The sequence below is a fragment of the Pantherophis guttatus genome, chromosome 4 (assembly GCF_059756535.1).
Source record: "Pantherophis guttatus breed Tessera chromosome 4, ASM5975653v1, whole genome shotgun sequence".
In the NCBI taxonomy this organism is placed as follows: domain Eukaryota; kingdom Metazoa; phylum Chordata; class Lepidosauria; order Squamata; family Colubridae; genus Pantherophis; species Pantherophis guttatus.
This window is the reverse complement of record NC_142066.1, coordinates 160,116,288-160,136,936: the sequence shown is the minus strand read 5'-3', so window position 1 is coordinate 160,136,936 and position 20,649 is coordinate 160,116,288. Positions and strand designations below refer to the sequence as shown.

Below are 20,649 nucleotides of genomic sequence, written 5' to 3'. Positions count from 1 at the left end.
GGCCCAGTACTGGGCTGAAGGCCAGGGGTTGTCGACCCCTGCTGCAGGCTTCTCCCCCCACCCCCCTCACAGCAGGACAGCAGCCAGAGTGACGTGCATGTGGAGCCCGTGCAGGGCTGGGTCTCTCCTGCGCTTGCATGGGGCCCATGGCACGCAGGGCAGGGGCTGCTCACATGATGTACTGCTCACTCCGATTGTACTTCTTGGCCAGATATTTGGCAGAGGCCTTGCTGGGGATCTTGACCACGGAGAGCTCCTTGCTGTAGCGCACCGTCTCGCAGGGCGTCTGGCAGGAGCAGAAGCCGTTGTCCTTCTCCACCAGGAAGTCTGGAGAAAAGAGGGGGAGAAGGGGCGGAGTTGCTCACAAGTGTCCTCCCCACAAATCCCGGATACCAGGAGGGTCCTGGCTCACCCAGGGCAGGATCCGCGCATTCCTTGTACTGCTCCGGACTGCAGACGTTGGCATTACCTGTTTTTGGGTAGAAACCAAAGATCAGTGGATGTCGGAGTCCAAATTGTCGATCCAGAAACCTGAGCAAGCCAAGCGTGGCAGTGGCCGAACAAGCTAAGACGATCCTCGGTTGCTTAAACTGCCCGCTTGAGCAGGCGGCTAGGCTAGATGACCTCCAAGATCCCTTCCCTTATTCTATGATTCTCTAAGCATCTTCCGCTTGAGCAGAGGGTTGGACTAGAAGACTTCCGAGGTCCCTTCCAGTTGGATTCTGATTCGGCCCAGAGAAGGGGCTCGTCTCAGCCCCCAACCCCCACTCCCACTCCCCCTGCCCCACCCTGACCTGGCATATGCACCATACGACAGTTGCAATTTTCCGCCAGGTACCGCGTCTCACAGTCGATCCGGCAGGAGGCGGTGCTGTAGTTGGGGAAGAACGTCGACTCGGTGGGATTGGCCTGGCAGTCCCCCCAGGGGGCCGGCAGGTAGAAGAGCTGTGGGAAAAGGCAGGGCGAGGGATCAGCCCGGGGTCCCCGGGGGATGGGGAGGACAGGAAGGGGATGCATTCCCACCACCCCCATGTCCCTCCATGGCCTACCCTCTGCTCCTGGCAGGCCACGAAAGTCTGGAAACCAGGGGCTACTCCGAAGCCCAGCTGGTCGATGGCAGGCGGCTCGCTCTGGCTGTGGATTTGCACCTTCACGCCGGCTTCGTAGGAGGTCTCGTCTACAAGGCATCGAGAGAGAACAGCATCTCGCTTTTAACCTTGACCAAAGGAGCTGACTTTATATTCCTTTGACTCTGCACAATCTTGCTCTTTCCTGTCTTCAAAGACCGCCCTAAAACCTGATTTCGGTTCCTTTTTCTTCCTCATCCCGTCTCACAACATGTTGCAATGCTGTTGCAAGCCTCTTTCCTAAAGCCGATATAGCAGGGGTGTCAAACTCAATTTCACTGAGGGCTGCATCAGGGCTGCAGCTGACCTTGGTGGGCCAGGGGTGGCGTGGCCGATTGGGTGGGCATGGCCAGCTTGATGCCACTCCCCAAACTGCTGGCATGTGTCTTCTTCGCTCTCCGCTGGTTTCCGTTAAGCGTCCAGCCAGTGTAGCATCTTTAAAAATCTATTTTCATAGTGGTTTGCATCCATAGTGGCTGTGGGATTTGCACCTTCACGCCAGCTTCATAGGAGGTCTTGTCTGCCACAAGGTATGGAGAGGGGAGGGGTCTCTCTTTGGTCAAGAGGGAGACCCTTCCCCATTGCCACAGGGGCACCTGGGCCCTGCTCGGAGAAGGTTCCCATCCTGGGTACCATTTGGCCCCGGCTATGGATGCTCTTCTTCCCTCTCGAGCCAAGGAGGGGGCTGCTGGCCCACCGTTCCCCCCAGCTGCCTGACTGCTGTGTATTGAGTGATGAAGTCCCCCACCCCACGGGCAGACCAACCCTCGCCCGCCCCCAGATGAAACTCTTCCCCCCTCTCAATGGGCAAACAGGAGCCTCCGGGCTGCCATTCTCGGAGGGGGGGCTGGGCCCCACAGGGGCATGAGGGTCTCAGGAGGGAGGGAGGGCTGCAGAGCACTGACCGGTGTCCCCCCAGACGGGCAGGTACTCATCCTGTTGGATGTTCAGCATGAGTTCCAAGCCATTGCCCGTCCCGCCTTTCACTGTGGTGAGCAGCTGGTAGCCGGTGGCGCCGGAGTTGAAGGTGTAGCATTTTCCCAGACGGGTGAAGCTCTGCCAGGGGGGAGGAAGAGGGGAGGGGGAGAGAGACAGACCCATGGAGGGGGAAGCAGGACACTAAACCCAGAGGTCCTGGCACTGTGTGTGTGTGGTGTGAGAGAGAGAGAGGGAGAGGGAGAAAGATGGAGAAAGAGAGAGAGACAGAGATGGGGAGAGATACATGGAGATAGAGAGAAAGAGAGAGATAGAAAGAATGAGAGAGAGAAAGGGAGATAGAGATGGAGAGAGAGAGAAAGATGGAGAGAGAGAGATGGAGAGCAAGAGAGTTGCAAAGTAAGAGGGAGGGAGGGAGAGATGGAGAAAGAGATGGAGAGAGAAAGAGAGAGAGAGAGAGAGAGAAATGGAGAGAGATCGGGCATCTCTGCAGCCAAGGCCGCCTGCCTGGGGAGAGCTGATGGACCTGGTTGTGCCCCTCCTGCCCCCTCCTCACAGGTCTTGTTCGTTTCAATGGTTTTCCAAGCTCTGAACCCGCCGGACCCCCTGTGCCAGGCTAGCACTGCCCCTCTGCTACGGGCACAGGACAGACCTTGTATCGATGTTATTTCTTTGCATTATTTCAGCATTCCGCCCCCCTCCCCGGCTCCACCTGGCCCACTCCCCACTGATTGGCCTACCCTCTGGCTGAAGTCAACCAATGAAAACCCTCAAGGACAAAGGCTCAGCTGACCCAGCTCAAATACCCAGCTGACAAGCACAATTGGGCCTCACGTTTCCATTGCTAAGCAAGACGGTTGTTAAGTGAGCTCTGCCCCATTTTACGACTTTGCCGCTAGCGTTAAGTGAATCACCGCCATTCTTCCGTTCGTCACATGATGGTTAAGCGGTCCTGGCTTCCCCCTTGCCTTGGCTTGTCGGAAAGTCGCACAACATGGGACACGGCAATCATCGTAACTGACTCAGTTGCTAAGTGGCTGAATTTTGATCAACGGTTGTTAAGTGTGAAAACCATTACAGGACTCCCCACCCCCACCCCAGTAAAGCCAAATTGCTGCCCTCCAGGCCCCTGACAGGAAAGATAAGAAAGTCCCTGCCTAGGGCAGGTTTCGGCCACAAAGTTTGCACAAATGTTTATCTTTTTAAAAAAACACACACACACAGACACACACACATATTAAAAAGTATAACTAAAAAAGATAAAATCTAATACAAATTTTAAAACAATGAAAAAAATCGGAAGAGCAGGAAAGTATGCAACAGAAAAAAATAAGAATATAATAAGAAAATGAACAAAATACGTAAAGAAACGACCTTCCCCTTTGTCACAACTATAAATAATTTAAAAAACTAATCACCTTCAAATCTGCAAATACAAAAAAATGATCTTTTCTCTCCATATCTCATCTCTTATCTATAAACAAAACCGTAAACCTTCCTTGTGTCAGCAAAAGTTCTTTAGGAGTGACCAGAGATAATAGCATCTCTTAACTTTGACCAAATAAGCTGACTTTATATTCCTTCCTTTTACTTTTAACAATCTTGAGCTTTCCTCTCTTCAAATCATTCCCTAAAACTTGATTTCTTTCGTCTTTTTTCCTTGTCCGAGCTGAGACCAAATTCTTGCTTTAACCCTCTTTCCTAAATCTAATATAGGGAAATTATCTAAATCATAGTCTGTATTTGTATATTCCTTTTATTTATTAAGATATCCGTTGATTTCTTTTGTGTGTCCAGCATGGCATCTTTGATTCTTGTACGAGAATCATCTTTAAATCTATTTTCTTATCAGACGCAGTCTTAGCAAGTGAAACGTGTTCCTCTTTTATAACCTCTTTTAAACACCCATCGATAGAGGCCGACACGGTTAAAATTAACTTCCTGGTCCAGGGTTCAAAAAAGACCCTTCAATATGTCCCATGTTTAAATGCATTACTTCATTCTGTGAGTCCAGTGTCGACGTCCGTCTCCTAGAATTGTAAGATGGAATTCCTTTAATTCCCGATTTCCTCCAATGTCCGACTTTCAAAGTCTCCTTCTATTATGTTTTCAAGATATATACACACAGGGCTTCCGGTTTGGCTTCCGTCGTCGCCAGATGGTCTTTTGGGACCGCCACCCCCGTCGCCCGTAAAGAGCCGCCTTTACAGCTGAGAGGCAGCTCGAAAAACTCCGTTTCCTTAAGGAAATGTGAGGTGAGCCGGCGAGAGCAGGTAGAGCCCTCTGCGAAGTCCCCAGAGTTTTCTTTTTACTCTCGGAGAGGAAGCAGGATGAGGCTTCCTATCCAGCTCGCCGCTGCTCCGGGCTTCGGGAGAACTCTGCACTTCACAGAGCTAGACGATGTGACCAACCTAATTAGCGAAAACTAATAGATTGCTTGAATAAGCAGGATGAAATCTGGATCTGGGACTCTAAATCGCAAGTATTTGTAACAACCCTATGATTGATTTTAAGAAAGAAGAAAGAGTGAAAGGGAAAAAAAAAGTTTAAAATGGCGGCTGGCTGAGGCTTGAGAAGAAAGCTGAAAACGAAAGTCCTTCCGTTTGAATGGTTTAATATGTTACAAAGTATCTGAAGCAATAGCGCTGGCTACAAGAGAAAAGAAAAATTTTTGTTTTATGTTTCTTCCTTTCTTAGAGACTTGATATTGATATTGTGTGGAGAGAAGTCTTTTTCTTTAAAAAGAGTCTGTTTGTGTGGCAGGATGGCATTAAAACTGACAAAGCCAGACAACCAAGCTGTGGGGGGGGGGCTCCCCCATTTATAAATTACAAGAGCAATTTTTGAGCTTGCAGATGCAGAAGAATGGTTTTAAAGATTTAAAGGAATTTGTTGTGGAGGAGTTGGCAAGACATGATGAGATTATGAACCAGAATCTTGAAAAATTTAGACAGGAAATTAAAGAGTTGGTTCAACAAAAGTATGATAACCTGAAGTGCTATATTGTAACAGCTTTGAAAAGCTTTTCAGAAGTAATTATAAAGATGGATAAAGATATCAATTTAGAAATAGAGTCTAAAATGAAGGAAGCTGATTATAAGATTCATAATCTGGATAATAAAATACAAAGAATTGAAAATGATTTGACAATGTTTCAAGAAAATAGCTCAGAAGTAGAGTCTAAAATGAAGGAAGCTGATCACAAGATTTACAATGTAGATAATATAAAGCAAAGGATTGAAAATGAAGTTACAATGATACAATTCAGATCCATGGAATTTGCGATCAGAATGAGGGGACTACAGGAAAATACAAGAGAGGACTTGAGAAAGATGTCTGCTGAAGTTCTGGCTGTGATTTTAAAGGTCAGCTCTGAAGAAGCATTCTGTAAGATTGATAAGGCCTACAGAATAAATTCCTGGGTGGCAAAGCAAAGACAATTGCCTAGAGATGTGGTGATTTATTTTACTGATAAAGGAATAAGAAATGATATTGTGCAAAAGTCTTTTAACTCCACTCTAGAAATGAATGGAAGGAAGATTTGGATATATAAAGAGCTGCCGTCCAAGATGTTAAAAGATAGAAAGGACTTTGGATTTTTGGTGACTGAGCTAAAGAAACAAAACATCCCATTTAGGTGGGATGCTCCAGTTGGTATAATATTGAGATATCAAGGAGAAAGATATCAATTAAACACTGTTGAAAAAGCGGAAGAATTTTACTACAAGGTTTTTAAAATGGGCCCAACATCTCCACATATTTATTTTATTTATTTTTATTAATTTAATTTGTATACCGCCCTTCTCCCAGAAGGGACTCAGGGCGGTGAACAGCCAAAATTAAAAAACATACAAATGCAAAAGTTAAGATAATTAAAAGAATTAAATCATTGGCTTTAAATTTAAAACCCCAATTCCATAAAATTTAAATCTAGATAGACGGTTTCATCCAGGAACTGTGGGAGCTGTCGCGCAACCACACTCTCCACAACCTTCGCAACAAAGCGAAGGTTGGAGACCGGACGATAGTTTGCCAAAACGGCCGGGTCCAGAGAAGGCTTCTTGAGGAGGGGCCTCACCACCGCCTCTTTCAAGGCGGGAGGCAAGAAACCCTCTCTCAGAGAAGCATTTATGATCCTCTGGAGCCAGCCTCGTGTTACCTCCCGGGTGGCCAGTACCAGTCAGGAGGGGCACGGGTCCAATAAACATGTGGTTGCGTTTAATCTCCCCAGGATCCTGTCCACGTCCTCAGGAGTCACATATGGAATACAGGAGGGGGATAAAGAAAAGCAAAATGAACAAGAGATTGAAACTCAGGCTAAGCAGATGGAGATGGAGGTAATGGAAAAACGACAAGTTATAGAGGGCTTTTTGGATGAGCCGCTTTTGGATTCTCCTTCAGAGGCTATAGCTGGATCACCTATAAATACAAGAGAGGCAGCTTTGGATCTCGGTTTGATGTCTTATCAAGTTAAAGACCAGCATGTAATTCAATCAGCTGATATACAAGTCCTAGAAAGGCAACCAGGATGGAGATCTAAACCACAACAAGTTAAGAAAAGAAGAAGCAGATTCTACAAAACTAAAAAATTTTAAACTACAATTCTTTTTTAGCCAACAGATTAATGCCAGTTATTTAAGAGACGATTAAATATAATAAGCGGGATTTATAGAAGGCTGATACATGAAAATATAGCTGAGGCAAATTATAGACTTATACTATTTTGAGAAGAATAACAGATCTCTGCAGTGCTGGTGTTTTTGGGATGTGGAAGAAGGCCTGTGATTGAGCGGATTGGAACTTTCTATTTTGGACTCTCTGAAAAATGGATTATGTACATGTTGAGCCATAAGGCAAGAGAACTATGGAATTGGGGCATGCAGATGATCTGGCTGTTACCCTAACGTGGTTGTTGGGATTAATAATCTAGACAAAAGACATTACAGAAGACACCATATGGAATATAAATATAAAGTCACTCGGGTTTTTTTTTATATATATACAGAAATACTTATTAATGATGGGGGCAGATGGTAATTGAAAATACTGAATAAACTGTTGGAAGCAGGACTTGATGTTACCCTAACATGGTCAATATTAACAATCTAGTTGAAAGACATTACAGAAGATACTATATGGAATACAAATTTAAAGTCATTTGAGGGTTTTATTTATATATGGAAATATCTTTTAGTAATATGGGCAGAAGAATAAAGATATTAAATGTATTATGTATTGTAGACCTGTAGGAAAGTGGGTGAAATAAAACTGATATGGTATAAGGTGATAGGTAACGTTACTGATTGCTTAGTTTAGGAAAAGGGATGTTATGTTTAGATATTAATATACTTAAAAGATTTGAATTAAGAGATATACGTATGGGGGTGGAGGAAATGGGTGGATTATGAGTAGAATAAATGCCAAATTAGGATTTATTATATAGTTTCATAGCCGAATGTTGTTTTTGAAATGTATAGTATATGGGGGACATAATAATAATGTTAGAAAGAAATGTTTAGCACATAGGGGGTGGTGTAAAAGGGTGGTAAAGTATTATATAATGTGATATTAATTTGGATTTCATCTTGTAGAAGCCATGGGGGGAGGGGAGAGGGAGGGGGGTTTAGGGAGCGGGGGGGGAAAGGGGGAAAAATTTGTATTTGAAAAACTTTCAATAAAAAAAAAGATATATACACATACATACACACACACATATTACAAACTATTCTAAAAATATGAGTTCCAGGTATTTGTAAAACAAAAAACAGACATAAACACTCAGCTCCATTGAGTTGCCCAGACTCCACCCTGCAAGGGATTATGGGGGGTCGTTAAAAGAAGACGAGGATGAAAGATGGTGACGGTTAAATTTGCAAAACCTTATTTCAGATCCATTTTGGACTCTACATCCAAATGTTGCAATTTTCCCCAATCAAAACTCTTATTGGCTATTTCTTCCAAAAGAATGTTGAAACTTCCATTTTAAAACTTCTTTTGTGGAGACTCGAAGGAAACTCACTGCCTTGATCCAAAGATTCCTGATTGTTGAACAAGCCGTAAAGAAGCAATTAAAATCTCACCAGGCTCAAGGTTGACTCAGCCTTCCATCCTTTCAAAGGTAGGTGAAATGAGGACCCAGTTTGTGGGGGCAATAAGCTGACTTTGTAAAAATATACAAAAGGATGAAGGCTATTGCTTAACACATTGTAAGCCGCCCTGAGTCTCCGGAGAAGGGCGGCATATAAATCAAATTAAAAAAAAAAAAGAGAAAAGAGAAGTATGTGAACCGGCATCCGTAAACTGAGAAGCTGTGATGAAGCTGGCATCACAGGCAGCTGGCAATTCAAACCGTCCCTTTATTACTCCAAATTTCTCCAAACACTCCCACATTTCTGGCAAGTCCCAGAGCAAAGTGATCACACACACACACACACACACACACACACACACACACACACACACCTCCAGCAGCCTCTGGCTGTAAGTAGTCCAGCCCAATGCTGTGAGCACCACGGCTGCAAAGCAAAAAATCCAGCAGGGCCAGATGAGGAGTCCAGGAAGCAAAGGAGCAAGGCAATTAATCCAGGAAACCAGGAAGAAAGCAGGAAATCCAGGAAACTTCAAACATTGGTCACTCAACACTCCAGGAATTCAGCATCTGTTCCCAAAAAATGCCCCTCCCCACAGTGTCTCCTTAAGTCTCAGTCCCCAGGTGTGCATTGTAGAGATGGGCGGGTTGCTCTCTTCCCAAGTAGTTGGGTCAGCCTGCGCTGTTCTCGCCTTCTCTCCACTCTTCATGCTCGAGGATCAGGAGGGGGTGGTCCTTGCTCATCGCCTGAGCTCTGTCTCTCATGTTCACTGCTTAGTCTCTCTTGGTCATCCTGCCCCCCTTCTTCCCTGCCTACAAGCCATCCTAATCCTGAAAGGCTCTGGTCTGACTCGGCCTGTCCCTCCCCATTTTCCTCCTAAGCCAACAAAGCCACCCCCTCCATCTCCGTCGGCTCTAGTTCCGGCTCGTCTTCCTCCATAGATTCATGTCCCGATGGGGGTGGGATGGGCATGACAGAAGCTTTGAGCAGAAAGATCTCCCATCTCTCAGAGCTTTAAATCCACCACAGATCACTGAATTCTAACCTCCTTGTGAAGAGCCACTGTCTGGAGTGCTTGTGGGCGATCCCAACACTCTCCTTGTCCAGAGAGGAACCCTGTCTGCTTGCCGAGTCTTCATTCCACCGCAGTCGTTCACTTTGCTTCCGCTCGCCATTCCTTCCCAGGACGTCCCGGCAGTTGCACAATTGTTCGTTGAGATAACACGGGGTCAGGCACTCTGGCCTCCTCATTTATTTATTATTTATTATTTTATTTTATTATATTTCTATACCGCCCTTCTCCTGCGGGACTCAGGGCGGTGTACAGCCAGGATAAAACATAGCATATAAAATTTAAAAACATTTAAAAAAACAATTAAATAATTTTGGCCCAAATTTAAAACAACCCAATTAAAACTGAATTTCGATTAAAAACTGAGAGGATGGGATCAAGCCAGCACAGCTAGATGGAACAAGTGTGTCTTCAGGGCCCGCCGAAAAGTCCGGAGGTCTGATATCATGCGTATCTCGGGGGCAGGTCATTCTAGAGGGTAGGTGCTGCCACAGAGAAGGCTCTCCCCCTGGGGGTTGCCAGCCGGCACCTGAGGAGGCCCTCTCTATGTGAGCGAACTGGTCGGTGGGAGGCTATCGGCGGCAGAAGGCGGTCTCGCAAATACCCCGGCCCTAAGCCATGGAGCGCTTTAAAGGTCGTCACCAACACCTTGAAGCGCACCCGGACGACCACAGGAAGCCAGTACAGCTCGCGCAGGAGAGGTGTCACGTGGGAACGCCCCGTCGCTCCCATAATCCCCCGCGCGGCCGCGTTCTGGACCAACTGCAGCCTCCAGGTGCACCCCAAGGGGAGCCCCATGTAGAGAGCATTGCAGTAGTCAAGGCGGGAAGTGACGAGTGCTTGAGTGACCATGCGTAGGAAGTCCTGATCCAGAAAGGGACACAACTGGCGTATCAGGCGAACCTGATAAAAAGCCCCCCTGGCCACGGCCGTCATGTGCTCTTCTAAAGACAGTCGTGCGGACACAGCCAGAGATCGCCAGCAGAGTTGCTACAAAGCCTGAATTAGGGCACCGATGGATCCCCTTCTTCACCCCCACTTAGTGTGGAGAGGGAGGGAAAGGGGGTGCACCTGGCTAGTAGACTCAGGGAAAGCACCAGGTGTTTCTCACCGGTGGCCGTTTTGCGTGCCCTGAAGCTCAAATATCAAGGGTCAGTAGATCGAGGAGACGCAGAAGGGCCAAGCTAGATGGCCTCAGGGTTCCTTCCCACCCCTTCCTCCATCCTGTGCATGGACCAGCCCCCAAATTGATGCAGTGATATGACATTGAACTAAGTGCCAACCCCCTCCTCCTCGTCAGTCCCTCTGCCAGCCGGCTCAGATTGTGCTAATTTGCCATTAGGCGAATCTGGCTGGTGTGGCTGACGTAGCACCCAGCTGTAACCTGAGTGTCCTTTGGGAAGAAAGAGGAGAAAGAAGCTGAGCGGCGCTTGCCCCCACCAGCCAGCCCCAACAACGCCTCTTGGCACCCCCAGAGACCCCCTTGTGCACCCCCTTCACCTGGCATCCAAAGAAACAGGGGGCTGGGAAAGCATTTGGGATGCTTAATTTCATTGGGGCAGCTGCCCCCTTGTTCAGGAGATAAGCCAGAGAAGGAGGAAGAGGTAACAAAAAGCTTGGCTTTGCTCAGAGATTCCCATGGCCCCCTTCATGCTTGGCACTGGCCCTCTCCCAATAAAGGAATTGGTACCAGGGGAGCACCCAAAGTTTCCTCACTACTGTGTCATTCCATCAAATCTCTGGGCACCTGGCTATACAATTCCCTCCCCCTCTCCCCCCACACGAGGGTCAAGTTTAAGGAGCCTGGTGGCGCAGCAGACTAAAGCACTGTTATTAACATCAAGCTGTCTGCAATTACTGTAAGTTCGAATCTCACCAGGCTCAAGGTTGACTCAGCCTTCCATCCTTTCTAAGGTAGGTAAAATGAGGACCCAGATCGTGGGGGCAATAAGCTGACTTTGTATAAATATACAAAAGGATGAAGGCTATTGCTGAGCACATTGTAAGCCGCCCTGAGTCTCTGGAGAAGGGTGGCATATAAATAAAATTAAAAAAAAAAAAAGTTTAGAGCCCAGGGCCATGGGGGTTAGCCAGCCAGCCCTTCCCATCTCTCTGCCAAAGGGAGGAGACTTTCCAAGTTAGGAATTCTCCCTTTTCTGCCGTGGGGACCGTGAGGGACCCTGGGCTCTCTCAGACTCTTGTTGTGGACTTTTGGTCCTGACAGCGTGCCAGGGGCTGCCTCCCCATGGCTGAAGAGGGGGCACAGCAGCTACAGTTGCCTGACACTGAGACCAGAACAAGGAGAGGTGGGGGTGGCACTGCAGCCAAGGGGTGGTCCCGGAGGGAAGCGAGGGGCACTCACAGTGCTGAAATTCCTGGTGCCACAGGGCCGGTTTCCAAAGCGGCATTCCAGCAGCATGTCCTCCAAGTCGTGGCTGGTCCGGTCCACGAATTCACGCAGGTTGAAACTCCTGCTGGGGAAGGCTCGGGCGGCCTCCGGGTCAGGCCAGCCCAAGGCTCGGCTGTATTCTGGGTAGTCAGATAGCTCCACACCCAGCAGCTCCCGACCTACCCAGTGCAGATCGTTGGGGGTCAGCCGGGACCGCCGGATACGGTTGACGTTGCAGAAGGAGACAGCTGGGAACGTGAGCTGCCGGCCCTCTCCTTTGTCCAGCGCAGTGACATGGTCGTACCCCGCATAATACTGGACCCGGTCGGCCACCTGGTACAGGACGATCCCCAGGGCAGCCAGGACTGCCGCTCCCCAGGCTATGCGGCGTGGTGTGAGCGGCCCCGCCAAGAAGACGTGGCCGATGCCATGCAAGGTAGACCTGCCAGCAAAAGCCACGATGTTGGGGGCTGCCTCACCCTCCTGAGCCTCCATCGCCTTTGACTCAGTTTGCTTTGTGCTGCTGGGACGCCGTCACTTCTCTCTGCTGCACCCAGAGGATCGTGTGTCGAACCTGGAGTCAGGCGACACCAGTCCTGGTGGAGGGAGGGGCTTGGCTCATCCCCCCCCTTGTCAGGTGGGAGCAACTAGGGAGGGAAGCGGCGAGGCACACCAAAGGATGCCGACAGAGCCCCTGGCTGGGAAGCCGTTCCTCCCTCGAAGCCTGCATCTGTCTGGCGTAGTTGCGAGCACTGTACAGTACTGGTTGAACTCAAGGGAGTGGGGTGCGATGAAGTCCATGGGAGAACTCTTGCTCCCCTTTTCTGACCAAGCAGTCACCTCCTCTGCCCCACCAGGGCTGAAAAGAGGGGTTCTGCTAGGCCAGGAGTCCCCCTTGCTCCCCGGTTCTCCATGCATCCATCTCCTTTGGGCTGCTCATCGGAGCAAGCAGACGGGACCAGGCACGGACCTTGACAAGGAAGACATTCTAGGATGGCTGGGGGAGAGTTACAGAGACCCTCGGCATGGGCACTGCCCACTGCAGCCAGGCACCCATGATTTCACCCAGCATGGCGTACTTGCTGTACTGGTGCATAACAGCGAACCGGTGTTATCCACCTGGGGCAGAAAGATCCCTGGCGTAGCCAGTACTGACGCGTCCCTCCCCCTTGCCCAGATGCCCCCTAAAGCACTGGAGGCCCAGGGCATTGAGCAGAACCCCTTCCCACCAGCACCCAAAAGAAGCTAACCAGGGTCCACATAACCTCCATGCAAAGCCAGGAGCATGATACGCCAGCCGATGGCAGGAAGGCAGCACTCCATGGGTGGAAAACCAGAGATGGCCAGACCGGCCACAGTGGGAGCTCCCCACTTCTCTTTGCCCCAAATGCAAATCAGAGGGTGGGCCATTGCCGGCCTGTCGTGGGTCAGCATTCCACCAAGGCCTGGGCAAAAGGATGGTGTAGACAAGCTGGGTCACACTGCAGCCAGGAAGGAAATATTTGGCGGTTCCCAGCCTAGGCACAGTGGGAGGGCATATCACATCCATTCCAGACACTGCTGGACACAAAGGTGTTGTATGAAAGAGAGCGGGTCGTGATTGCCACGGAAAGACGCTGGCACAGCTACAGCTCTTCCTCTGTGGGGAGAACTTTTCCCAAGTTCAACAGACGAAACATTTAAAATTTAGCTTATTAAGACTTCCTCGGCGATACAGAGCTAGGGCGGGTGTCAGCCACCTGGGGCTCTTGAGCTGCATGTGGCTCTTTGGGTCCTCTGCTGTGGCTCCCTGTCGAGTGATCCCACCACTGGCTGGCCCCAACCTCCCAGTCACTCCTTGCCTGGCTTGAGAAGGTAAAGGCGATGGCGGGGGATGGAGAAGTGACCACGGCAGAGAAAGAGAGATACAGAGAGAGGAGGGGAGAGAGAGGAGAAAGAAAGAGAGAGGTGTCAAAAGGGTTTTGTGGTTCCTGGTGTTTTTTAACAACCGGTTCTCCGCCCTAATGACTGGCTGGGTAGGCGTGGCTGGGGGTGGATCATGTGACTGGTGGAAGTGAGTGACATTGAGTTGGCCATGCCCACCCAGGTTTTGTGGCTCCCGGTGTTTTCTTTTCTGTGGGAAGCGGGTCCAAATGGCTCTTTGAGTGTTTAAGGTTGCAGACTCCTGGGCTAGGGCATCATACTAGACCTCAAGGAGTCTCCCCCCCCCCGGAATTCTGCATGCTGTAGCGGGAAATACTTCTTGGCTATGCATCGGAGCACCCAGCTGGCTCCCATCTTGCCTCGGCCAAGAACTCCTTGTGGGCATGAACTGGATTTGCCAGACTGATGAGAAAGCAGCCAGACTGACACCCAAGTCCCAAGGGTGTGTGTGAAGTGACAAAATGGCATCAGGTTTATTTTGGAGGTAGGGGGTGTTGGCAGTGCCTCCGCCGTAAACAATCACTCAATCAGAGTTTGTCCAACCTTTTGCTCAGCGTGCTACGTGGGAGAATATATCAAGGAGAGGATTACGTTATGCTTCGTATTTGAATGTACAGGATACGCTAGAGCAGGGGTCCACAACCCCTGGGCTGCAGCCCAGTACCCGATCCACAGCCCGTTTGGAACTGGGCCGCAGAAGTGGCAGGCGAGGGCACATACCCAAATGTATTTGCGTGAGAAATAGAGCCGCGTACGTGCGTGAAGCTCCCACGGCCCCGTCCCTTCTCTCCCCACCGGCCCACGAAGCCAGAAAGGTTGTGCCAGAGCAGCATTTCTGAACCACAGCACCTTTTAAGACAGGCACAGCCTTTTCTAGCACAGCCAGGTGCGGAATTCTGGGAGATAAAATCCACTGCCTTAAATACTGCCAAGGCTGAGAAAAACACTACTCTATAGGGGTGTCTCTCTGACGATGGAGCCCACCCAGATGTAATTCAAGGACCTTCTCAGGACAGCCTGTCCAGCCAAGAGGCGGCACCGGAATCTGGGCACCAGAGCACCGGGAACCTCAGGTGCCACCGGCCACAGTTCAGCCGCGAGGGCTATTGTCCAGCCACAAGGACGCCTCCAAAGGTTTTCTGCGTAGAGTGTTGGCGCCCTTCGGTTCTGTTCTAGAGTAGCGGGCTCAAGGCACCGGAGAGTGGCTGGACAAGCCCAGGAGACTTCGCTTGGGCTCCCACTGAGTCCCCGGAGAGCCTCCAGATTTCGAGGGGAGGAGTTTGGAAGGCAGACCAAGTCGCTTCACCTCAGGGCAGGTATGGAGGGAGGCCTTTGCAAAGGGAGTGGAGTGTCAGGGCAGGGAAGCGCAGGTGGGACGTGACTGGGGGGAACTGATGACGGTGAACAGCTGGCTAGAACGAAAGGACCGGCAGCCTTCAACCTCCACAGCTGTGGCCAAGGAAGACAGAGGAGGAGGAGGAGGAGGAGGGAGGGAGGGGCAACCTGGAAGGAGCAGCCCAGCAGAAGAGACCAATCTAACCCTGTAAGACATTCGGGAAAGGAAGCTGCAGCTGTGGAGGGGAGGCTGTCCCATCCCTGGTGGGCCAGAATCAGAATAGAACCTGGAAGGGACCTTGGAGGTCATCTAGTCCAGCACCCTGCTTGAGCAGGAGATCATATATACCATTTCAGACAAGTGTCTGTCTCTTCTTAAAAACCTCCCAGGATTAAAAACCACTTTGTCCATGGAAGGGGGGGAGGGGGGGAAGCAGGAAGGCCCTTCCCTGCTCGAGAGGCTGCCATAGCAACCAGCTCAGCTGCCTCGGAAGATGGGAAGATCGTCATGGCAACAGACAACCCCAAAAAGAGTGCCTGGACTAGGTGCCAAAGAGGGTGGGGGCGGGGCAGGGGCAATTCTGAGGAGGGGAGCAGGCCAGGAAGTGTCTTGGGTTGAGAACTCAAGAGGTGCTCCAAAAGATCCCCCTCCCAGTTTTACGCCTGCAGGAATGCCAGCTGTCCAGTATCCTCACTGACAAGGGATGATAGGTGCAGTGCCCAGCCGTCTCCGGAGGGCCTTCAGGACACGTCCCGGTTGAAGCAGGCAGGTTATTGGTTGCGCACGAAGCATCCCCTGCTAAAGAGGGGTAGACTGTTCTTGAGCCTGGAGGCTCTACGGAGAAACAGCATGGTGGGTTTGGAGGGAGGGGGCGATGCCCAAACTCTTCCGAAGAGGAGGGGTCCCAAGAGCCCAGAAGCCAAGAACTAGACCCCCCCACACACACCTCTTCCAAGCTCTGACCCCTTTCCTCCCGATACTTCCCTGAATTGACAATCTGGGCTTAGCCTGCCCTACAAGTGCCCCCTGCCCCACTCCCCAGCGTCCAAAGAGGAACATCACCCCCACCCCTTGGCTCACGCCTTGGCTATCTGCCCCCTTTCCCATTTGAGCCGAGACCCATGCAAGGGGGCAAGGCAAAACCCCAAAAATCCTTTTGTGGCACAGCTGGGTGCCCAGAAGTGGGGGGGGGCCTGGGTGTTTCCTGCCTGAAAAAGGAGGCCAAACTCCACCCCCTCCCAGCCCCACGATCAGACTCGGCACCCATCCCAGACAGAGGGATCTCCTCCTCAAATTTACAGGACAGCACCAAGGAACCAGTGCAGTGCCCAGCGGTTAAAACAGGCCTACCAAAGTGGCTGAGCCGGTGGGCTTCAGGCAGCCCACCCCACTACCCAGGAACCTTTGGTGTGGGAGTGGGGGGCAGAGTCCTGGGCCAGGGGTTGAAGGGGAGACCGAAAATCCTGCCTGGCAGGTCGGCTGCTCCTTGGCCACTCGAAGGCTGGAATCTGGGGAGAAAACGATTTTGGGGGTGCAGGAAGCGAAGAACCCCCCTTTGGGGCTCGATCATGAAGGGTCTTCTACCCACTGATGGGGCCCGAGGGCAGCGGGGGCTGCTGCGGCCCCCTCCTCCTCTCTCCTGATTGGCCCAGCCTCTACCCTTGGCTGGGCAAAGCAGGGGTCCAAGTCTTAAGCAGACCCCCCACTTTCAACTGCAGTCCTCCTTCTCAGGGAGAATGGGTTTCTTCCTTTGGGGAGGGGGCTTCTGGCCCACCTCCCCTCCTTCCTGCTGACCTCACAGAGGTTTCTGGGCTCCTCCCTCCCCTCCCCACCACGGAGATGCCCGCAGGTGGCCTGGCAGGAGGGAGTGGTGGGCCCTTCCAGGAAGATCCCAGAATTGGAGAAGGGGGCCGCCCCATCTTCCTTCAGGCCCCCTCCCCCAATTTCCTCCCCCCATTTCTGGCTCTTGGTGGCCCACAGCTGGCCACACAATTCTGCACCTCCGCTGGAGACAAACCCTCCCCTGGGCAGCCCAGAGACAAATACAAATGGTTCCCGACTTCCGACCGCTCGCTTAGCGACCGAAGTCACGACGGAGCTAAACAAGGGATCCTTTTTCCACTCTTGACGATCTTTGCTGCATCCCTGGGGAATCCAAATTCAGATGCTCGGCCACCGGTTCCTATTTATGATGGTCGCAGCGGCGTCCCAAGAGCTGTCCAGCACCCTGTTGTCCTATTGGGGTGGCAGGTGGGGGACGGCGCGGGATTGGCGGTCCGCAGGTGGAAGAAGGTGGCCGAAGCTCTCTCCAAGGTGGATCTTCTCAACGGATCCCCGTCTCCCCGTTCCAGCCGTGAGACCATGGCCTATCATTCCCCCACCCCCAGCAAGACAACGGGGGGTGGGGGCGGTGGGGGGGTGGAGGCTGCTTCACTTAACATCCCTGTGGCTGTTTGAATTTGAATTGCAAGGATTTCCTTCACCAACGGGGTGGGCTTTGGGGGGGCAGGGAAAATTCATCAACACTTTCCAACCTCTCACTTAGCGACCTAAATTGGGGGGTCGTATGTCGAGGGCTACAAGGACAGTCCAGCGCACGGGGTGGGTAGGTGGGGTGGAAGCGTGCCATCTTTGATTTACGCACCCCAGATGGAAAGTGGCTCTCTCCAAGTGGCTGTTCTCAGCATCCCCCCCCTCAAATTCCAGACCCGGCTACCACCGCCCGTCATCACCCCTCCCCACGCCCCGCCCCTACATCCCCCTCCAGGCCGGCTGCCACTCACCAGGGTAAAGTTGTGGGCGCTGCAGGCGACCCCCCGAAAGGTGCAGTGCCAGATCATCTCCCGCAGGTCGTGGCCCGTCCGGTTGTAGAATTCGGCCATGTCGAAGGGGCGCGCCTTGAACCCCTTAAAGTCGGCCTTGTCCCGCAGGGCGGCCAGGGTCTCCGGGTCGGCCAGGTGGGCTCCGCGGACCTCGGCGCGGGCGTCCAGCAGGGCCAGCAGTTGCCCCGCGTGGTAGAGGTCGTTGCGCGTGATCTTGGAGAAGCGGAAGGCGTTGAGGTTGCAGAAAGTGACGGCCGGGAAGGTCAGGTTGGCCGCGGCCACCTCGTCCACTTTGGTCACCCGCGGGAAGGTGAAGAAGTAGCCCACTCGCTCGGCGCACACCAGCCCCAGCAGGGCCAGCGAGCCCACGAAGAACAGCGCCCACACCGCCCGGCGCAGGGAAAGCGAGCCGTAGCCGAAGATATGGCTCACGCCGTGCAGGGAGGACGCCCCGGCGAACATCTGGAGGCTGGACGGCCGCTCTCTACCCATGGGGCACGGCCGCTCCCCGTACATGATGCGCCTTTTTCGGGGGCGCGCGCGACCCCCTCTCCTCTCAGCCGCGACCCCCTCCTCCTCCTCTTCCGGACGCTCCCCGACTCAACCTGCCATGCTCCTCCCGCCCCACGCCCATGCTTCCCGGCCCGCCGGCTCCTCTCTCCCCATCCCCCGACCCCCGCTTTGGAGGAGGGGGCTGCGGAAGGGGGGAAGGCTATCCCCACCCCACCCCCGGCTGGGCCAAGCGACCCCCGAGCCCGCTTTGGAGGAGGGGGCTGCGGAGTCGGCCGCCCCCCACCCCGCCGGCTGAGCAAAAACGCCCGAGCTCTGCGGGAAAGAGTGAAGGGGAGCAGGCAGCAGCTCGTCCGGGCAAGCCCCACGACCCACGCCCGCCTGCTCCAGCCGCTCGCTGATTTCCTTGTCTTTTCGAGGCGTGGGGAGGGGGCTGGCGCTGATTTTCCGTCCCCGTCGCCCCCTCCCCTCCCCTCCTCCGAGCGAGCCCCGACCGCCTTCTGGGTCCTAAGCACCGGTGCTGCCGGGCATCGGAGAGGAGGCGTGACGCGGAGAGAATGCGGGGTTGGCCGCTGGGGGTGGGGGGGGGAAGGAGAGCGGAAGGCAAAGCTTTAGCCTGTCAGTCAGAATAGATCTGGAAGGGACCATGGAGGTCTTCTAGTCCAACCCCCTGCGCAAGCAGAAAACCTTATTCCATTTCAGACAATTCATTCATTCGTTCGTTTTCCCCGTTTCATCTTGCTATAAAACCCTCAAGACAGTGAACCTATCCTACAGATGTTCTGCCTCCTCTTTTCCCCACAACATCCCTGTGAGGCAGCTGGGCTGAGAGAGAACAACTGGCCCAAAGTCACCCAGCCAGCTGATCTTTCCTAGTTGGCCATATAACATCTGCAAGAAGAGCACCAAGGATCCCCCAGTTCCTCCTCCCCCCTCCCCCTCTTCCAGACCTTCCAGCACTGATGATGTTCCCTAGTTGGGTCATGAAACGGCTACAAGAAAACCTCCCAGTTCAGGGAGCACCAAGGACCCCCCAGTCTTCCTTCTCCTTCTCTTCCAGCAGGAGACCCTTACAGAATCATAGAACAACCGAGTTGGAAGAGGCCTCGGAGGTCATCCAGTCCAACCCCCTCCTCAAGCAGGAGACATACCACTTAAGACAAGTGGCTGTCCAGCTTCCTCCTCCCTGCCAACCACACTCCCTTCTAGCACTGATGATGTTCCCTAGTTGGGTCATGAAACGGCTACAAGAAAACCACCCAGCTCAGGGAGCACCAAGGACCCCCCAGTCTTCCTCCTCCATCTTTAATCTGACTTGTCAGGCTGTGGTACCCAGCGGCGGTCAACTCGGAGTGCCCGATGGCGGCTCTAAACAGTGTGATGGAAAGGTATCACAGCTTTCTGTGCAACAGCAGCAAGATTGTCAAAATTGTCGGTCCCTGTCGGTCCCATCTTCCGCTGTTCCGTCCAAACGGAAGAAGCTCTTGGATGAGAAGCGAAAGCTCTTCAAGAGGTTCGAGGGAGGAGGAGGAAGAGGAGGTGAGGCCTGATAGAAGGCAGGCCAAATGCAAAAGTCCATTATGAGATACAATTGAGATACAAGAAAGAGTATGCTTTTCTGGCAGATGAGCTGAGGAATCGACAGGTACAATACAGATGGGAAGTCCCAGTTGGATTATCAGTGGACTATGCAGGAGAGCGATATCGTTTCAATACAATATGCAAAGCAAGAGATTTTTATAGTAACATACTAAAGGCTGGACAACCACCAGTGCCAGGAGGTAAAAAAGCAAGAGAGGCGACAGAGGGAAGGAAAGAGGACCTGCAGAAGCAATTGGAAGGCGGAGCTATGAGTATGCAGGAGGAAGTACTGCAACTTTCAAGTGCTGTCCAAGCATGGGATATAGTTGAAAAACAAGAAGAAGGCAAAGATCAAAGACAAACCAGAGCAGCTACTAAACGTAAAGTTGAAGAGTTAAAAAAGTTACAAGAGCAGGCTTTATCACAAGAAGTGAATACTGGTGCAGAAGCTGTGGGAGGGCCGAGACCCAAAAGAAAATTCCAAGAGGATTATCAAGCGATTCTCGCCAAGCTTCGAGAGTCTGAGGATGGCTTCTAGGTTTTTAACCTGGAATGTTAATGGTTTAAACTTACCACAAAAAAGGAAGAAAATATTTCACCACTTGAGACAATTTAAAAATGAAATAATATGCCTGCAGGAAACACATATAAGGACAACTGATCAAAAATATTTAATAAATACAAAATTGGGAACACATTTTGTTGCATCAGCCCCGGAAAAAAAGAATGGAATAGTGATTTACTTGAAAAGAGATTTGACGGCTAAATTAGTTGAGGCAGATCAACAAGGAAGATTTCTGGCAATTGAGATAATGATAGAAGGAAAGAAAACACTCTTATTGGGGATATATGCTCCCAACCAAC

General features: G+C 51.6%; 1 protein-coding gene and 1 pseudogene across 7 annotated transcripts in view; both read right to left on the bottom strand.

The window, feature by feature from the left end:
* The window catches only part of LOC117669215 (acid-sensing ion channel 1C-like), a 24,313-nt gene extending 5,548 nt beyond the window's left edge, over positions 1 to 18,765 (bottom strand). Inside the window, exons 1-7 of one of the 6 annotated variants that reach the window (XM_060693719.2) lie at positions 17,656 to 18,323; positions 2,033 to 2,183; positions 1,619 to 1,647; positions 1,050 to 1,148; positions 795 to 945; positions 413 to 469; positions 174 to 327 (exon numbers count right to left, since the gene is read on the bottom strand). In XM_060693719.2, the coding sequence (XP_060549702.2) occupies positions 174 to 327; positions 413 to 469; positions 795 to 945; positions 1,050 to 1,148; positions 1,619 to 1,647; positions 2,033 to 2,183; positions 17,656 to 18,210 (1,196 nt within the window). In that variant the 5' untranslated portion in view covers positions 18,211 to 18,323. Of the gene's footprint in view, positions 1 to 173; positions 328 to 412; positions 470 to 794; positions 946 to 1,049; positions 1,178 to 1,618; positions 1,648 to 2,032; positions 2,184 to 17,655 lie in introns of all 6 variants that reach the window. The other 5 variants (XM_034423487.3, XM_034423488.3, XM_034423485.3 and 2 more) reach the window with 5 other exon arrangements.
* On the bottom strand, positions 11,360 to 13,431 carry LOC117669216 (acid-sensing ion channel 3 pseudogene; annotated as a pseudogene). The gene has a single exon (XR_015734302.1). The product of XR_015734302.1 is annotated as an acid-sensing ion channel 3 pseudogene (transcript).
* Positions 18,766 to 20,649: the final 1,884 nt, after the last annotated feature.